The sequence below is a fragment of the Mercenaria mercenaria genome, chromosome 11 (genome assembly GCF_021730395.1).
Source record: "Mercenaria mercenaria strain notata chromosome 11, MADL_Memer_1, whole genome shotgun sequence".
In the NCBI taxonomy this organism is placed as follows: Eukaryota; Metazoa; Mollusca; class Bivalvia; order Venerida; family Veneridae; genus Mercenaria; species Mercenaria mercenaria.
Genome location: NC_069371.1, coordinates 81,738,319 through 81,744,318, shown reverse-complemented (window position 1 = coordinate 81,744,318; position 6,000 = coordinate 81,738,319). Strand labels below are relative to the sequence as shown.

Genomic DNA, 6,000 nt, shown 5'->3' with positions numbered 1-6,000 from the left:
ACGACCCCTCGGGTTGAGAGACAATATCAAGAAACACAAGAAACTAAAATAAAACGTTTTAGCTTTATACCGAAAACAATAACAGATTGCTTTGACTAAACTATCTTTATGTAAATAGACACAATGATTAAATAACTGAATGTTGACCTATGCCTTTTTTATTGTGTGACTTCTACAATGCCTTTCATTTTTAAGACGAGTATCAGTACATTTTTATTTGCTCTTCTTATAGCTTTACGTAAGAAATATACACTTTTATGTACAACCATTGATTTTCAAATTTACTACAAACAAATTTGTATTATGCAAATTTGCAAATCAGGTCTTAAGAAAGCTTGGAAATTAGAAATGCTGTTATAAATATCTAACAAAATCTAGTCATCCTGTATGCAAACTGTTTATATATATATATATATATATATATATATATATATATATATATATATATATATATATATATATATATATATATATATATATATATATATATATATATATTATACTTTTGCATGTGATGTAAAATCATATATAATGTAAATGAAAATTTTGTGTTGATGATGCACTTTGTACAAATCTAATAAACTATTATGCTCTGTTTTGTTTCTGAATAAATGTTTAATATCAAAACAGAAATGGTCATTATCCATTACTCTTAGATTACTCTTAAATTGCCTCTGCATACAATTTTCCAGTTTTATGCAAATCGACTGAATTACGGTATGATACGGACGGCACTGGCTTTAGTATAGAGTATGTCGATGGGTGATTGGTGGATTTGTAAGGTCAAAGGTTAAAGGATGCTGATGTACCTAATTACACAGTAAGTTCTTGTTATAATTACGCGTCCTAATTGGTCAAGAAAATAGTTCTAAAGGAGAGAAATTCATTGTATGGTTTAGTGAAAAAACATTCTGTTTTTAAAAGATCATGCGTATACACAAAATATTTTATTAGGTACAAAATAAAAGAACAACGAGGTCGTAATTATCCTCATCATGTTCCCGGAAATAGTGCCAACGAGTAAGAATATAAACTACCTGTGGCAGAAAAATGCAAAACTTCTTGAACTTTTCAGGAGGTGGATAGAAAACGTGTTGTTATTTGTTTCCATTTATATTTTAAACGATGGATTTGAGACATACGGTCAACAAGATTGAAAAATGAAGACACTACATGGAATCCGAATCCTACTATTGATAGGTTCATGTTTAGGTAAACAAGCAAAATTATATTAATGTCTCAGTCAGTCAGTGGCTTCAAGATTTCCAAATTATTTTTACAGATAGTGGTTTCACAGTCACAGAAGCTGTTAGGATGTGGCTGGGTAGCATATTGCTTAGAAACATTGAAAACAGCTTATTCTTTAAAGTCCCAGCCTGGCTGAAGTTAGTCCAAATAATTTATAAGACGTTTCGGGACAGCGCGATAACTTTTGACTTTTGCTGTCTCGTCAACAATATATGACAACTATAAGATATCAGATCATAAAATAAGTCGTCCCGATATGCCAAATGGGTAAGGCTAGGCTGAAGTCAACGTAGACTTACTCATTTGGCTTAAATGGCATAGCTTATCTCATGAACTGATATTTCATAGTGTCCAGCCCTCTAAGCCTTACCCATATTTGCATTTTACTGTTAGGAATATATATTTAAGTCCAAAAAAGTCATAAAATACTGTTCATACTTGCTCCAATAAATTAAACATTAATATTCATATAGAAACTTCAAATGATAACGCATTTGAAAATTTAAATAACAGACTTTAAATATGTGAACAGGTGGAAGGGGATATCTACCACAACACAAGCTAAAATACACAACTGACCATCAATGACACTATATTTCAGAAACAAAACAAACTATACATTCAAAAAATGTCAGCGGGGCAATTTCGTGCTTTAATGTTAACATAAATTCATTATGAGATGTGTAATCATAACAGTATATACCAGGATATTCCCAACATACTGTATATCAAAAATATTATCATCAGTTGGGGATTTCCGAACAGAAATATGCAGGATAAGTGTGGACCTGAAAGGACAGCGACAGTCAAAAGTTATCACACTGTCCCAAAACATCCTATAATTTGGACTAAAGTTGACAGAGCAAATGAGTGGTGTACAAATATTTGTAGTGACACTATTGTCTATCTGACAGTTAAATCCTCCCTTGATTATCACTTCCTACAAAATGATCTCCATTCCCTAGAAGACTGGGAAAAGAACTAGTCAGTGGAGTTCAATCTGGATAAGTGTGAGGTGCTGAGGATTACTTGAAAGAAAAAACCTATCATCTACAATTATACACTCCATAATATATCACTAAAAACTACAGAAGCTGCTAAATACCTGGGCATTACACTAAGTAAAGATCTCAGTCGGTCAGAACACATTGATAACATCACATCGAAAGCAGATAACTCACTTAGATTCATCAAAAGAAATGTCAAAACAAACAACAGAAAGATACAGCTTACAGTTACAACACCTATGTCCGCCCACAGCTGGAATACTGTTCCAGTATATGACACCCTTGGCGAAAATCCCTCACATACAAAATTGAGTGAGTACAATGATCTGCAGCTTGATGCGTATGTAACAACTATGGTCAAACAAGCAGTGTCGCCCAAATGCTTAAAGATCTCAGCTGGCAATCCCTTGTACAATGCCGCATTAAAAATTCCCTTATTATATTTTTTTAAAATAAAGTACAGTCTTATAGCAGTTGACCATAACCACCTCATATCTACAAGGAACCTGAACTACTTGATCCGATAATCTTGTACGCAATACCATTCTAACTCCTTTTTTCAAGAACAATTTGTTCCTGGAATGGTCTCCCCCTCCACATACAGTCCAGCCCCAGTTTGATTCTATTTACTGAGGCTGGCAGCTGTAACGTTCTAATCTATATCTATGTTTTTATCTTAGTAAATTAAGTAATTGTAGTTCTTTTTAACTTTGCACCTAATGAGCTTTCTCATCTTTTAACAGTCTGTCCCAGACAAAGGCCTCCCTGTTATAATCAGAATTGATTGTTGGGCAGTACACAGTAGATGTAGATGTACTGGAAGTGGCAGCAGTACCAAGTACTGCGTGTGTACTGTAATACACTGTCAAACCTACCCTTCTCCTTTGTACATTTGTCAGTAATGATTTGGAATGTTGATGTGTCTGATCTATTTTTATGTCAGTGGAGCAAGTTTCATGCAGGTCTATTCAGGTATTTTGTTACACTTGATTTCATTTAAAGGCGTACGCTAGAATTCCCTGTATATGAGATGGGCGAAAATTTTCCCAATAACAGAATTTCTTCAAACTTTGGATATTGAAGGACAATCATCTAAGAAACAAAAAAATGCAATAAAAATCATAGGTCACCGGATTCGAAAGAGTTATCTGCCCTTGAAAATGTCATTTTTGGGGGAAATGCCGTTTTCAAGGGCAGATAACTTTTTTTCGATACCGGTGACCTATGATTTTTATTGCATTTTCTTGTTTCTTAGATGATTGTCCTTCAATATCCAAAGTTTGAAGAAATTCTGTTATTGGGAAAATTTTCGCACCAAATTCTAGCATACGTCCTTAATCACTCATGGTAATGTCCAGTCTTAGCATTTCTGTCACCAGAGTATTCAGGGACCTCTTTATTTACAGACATTGCTGAAGACTTGTTGTGTTGAATTGCTAAGTGTTACATCAATGATATTACATTTTGTATTTCTGGAATGATGATTAACTAGAAAAGTTCATACATAGTATAGGCTAGTTTCCACGTATCTCTGAGGAGCGTGGGAGCTGCATTGACGTGTAGGTATTATATTGCTTAGGAGTAGTTTTAATTATAGGAGGGTTGGAACCTCATGAAATAATGCTATGAAAGATATAAATATATTTTTAGCTTGACTATTCAAAGAATAGGTAGAGCTATTGGACTCACTCATGCGTCGGCATTCCGATTTGGTTAAGTTTTTGTATGTAAGCTGGTATCTCCTTAACCACTTGTGGGAATGGATTGAAACTTCACAGACTTAAGTTATTTACTGTACAGAAGTGTTTACATTAATGACAAAAAATTGCTATGAACAAGTGTTTGTGGCTGGAAGAGTACACATTGTGGGCTCCTACTGGTCGTTTTAAGTCAAACGTGAAAAAAGATGGGAAAACTCATTAGAAAACTTACCAATGACAGTGTAAATGTAGTCAGACGGCCATATTTATCCACGACGAATCCTCTACCGCCATGGCGTCGGAACCACCGCTTCTGTGTAACTATAGGCATAGCAGGAATAAATCCTTGTCTTCTCCACCCTGAAGGCATACAGACACTAAATACAAAATGTAGGAAAATAGTGCAAAAAAAAAAACGGTAGTAGCATAATTGCATATTCAAAAAGTCCTCAGTTTTTTTACTCTGTAGAGCTATTTTCCTTATTTTCTTTGCATTTTTTGCTGAAATCACATGACAGATTTATGCTTGACATGTATCATTTTCATAATGAAATAATAACAGAATTTGTCATGAATACTTAGATCATATACCAGCCCTACAATTTGGGGTCTCATTTTTTAGCTGATTTTGCAGTTTGTGTGTTTGACTGAAAATATTTTTCTTGCGTCAGACATGACCCCCACTTTTCTTTTGATTTTTTTCAGCACTGACAATATTCTTCAAGAAAATGTAAGTTACAGATGTTTAAAATGGGTCCTGAATCCTATGTATACTGCAGTAATTGGAAATATGTCAGTTTTATATACAATAAAGAAGAACAGCTAAACCTATAAGGGAACATTGGTAAAAATTGAAATTTATCCAGCCAGTTAAGGGTGGAAATGGGATACTTTGATTAGAATTTGATAGAAAATGATAGATTTATTGCAATTTTACTTTTTACTTTAAATATGGATAAAACAGAAAAATGTTTTGGGTGTATTCTTTTCAAAAACTGCATATTTGAAGCCTAAAAATTGCTTATTTCTAGCAGTCAGAGGTAAAATTGAACATATTTAACAGTTTAAATGTGTAATTTGTAAAGAGATCAGAGTAGAAAATGACAAAACAGGGCAAAAGTAGGCTACAGTTTGGATAACTGATTTGAAAATTATGTTGTGACAGCTATTTTTGGCAAAATTTGACAGGCGGTCTTACATTACTGAAAATGCTATAAAACCTTAGAAATTGTTGCTGTCAGGCTAAGCTTGTTGGGATTTGAATCAAGTTTTATAGGAATGATCAGTTTAGTTGTCCATATTGCAGAGGTTTAACTTACTTTTTCAACATGCTAAGGCCCTTTATATTGGTAGACATGTGTTTTTCTTCTTCTTCAAAACGTAGGTGAAAGTTACATTTTATGGTCAATTACAGGTTTTGATGACACTTGGTACAAAGGATGTTCAAATAATGATGACTTGGAACAGTTTCATGATAATACTGTGTTCAGAGGTTCAATCGCTGTTGCAGACTGTGCACATAATTGCTACACTAAAAGGTAAAGTTTGAAAGTACATGTATTATTTCTCGTAACTATGTCCCCATATAACAGGACAGCATGCTCTCCTGTTCTGAAGACCTTCTTTGCTTTCAGTGGTAATGCCTTTACTTCTGACTGGGTGCTGTTGTAATGCGATCTCTCTTACACTGCCAATCTAGTGATGGTACACTCCTACTTTTAGACTTAGGGTTGTGCTTGCTAGACTATATGATATTAATATTTATAGTTTGTTTTGTATTTAGAAATATGTACACAAGATAGGCAGCAACTTTATGAGTGCATATTTCTGTTGCAAAGCTATTAATGATTTTTGCAAAGCTATTAATGATTTTTGCAAACCTATTAATGATTTTTGTACATATGAATCTACTTCTATTAATGTTATGCAAATTATGACATGAACTTTTTGTTTAGCCACAGTAATATTGAAAATGTTGCTGTATGTGGAATTTTTAATGTAAAAAGACATCAAAGGACGTCTCACACTAGATATTAAATTCAAAT

General features: G+C 33.5%; 1 protein-coding gene across 1 annotated transcript in view; it reads left to right on the top strand.

Moving 5' to 3' along the window:
• The first annotated feature begins 896 nt into the window (after positions 1-896).
• The window catches only part of LOC123531250 (polycystin-1-like), a 243,770-nt gene continuing 238,666 nt past the window's right edge, over positions 897-6,000 (top strand). Inside the window, exons 1-2 of the mRNA XM_053518239.1 lie at positions 897-1,212; positions 5,370-5,493. Coding sequence (XP_053374214.1) covers positions 1,161-1,212; positions 5,370-5,493 — 176 coding nt within the window. The 5' untranslated portion in view covers positions 897-1,160. The remainder of the gene's footprint in view (positions 1,213-5,369; positions 5,494-6,000) is intronic.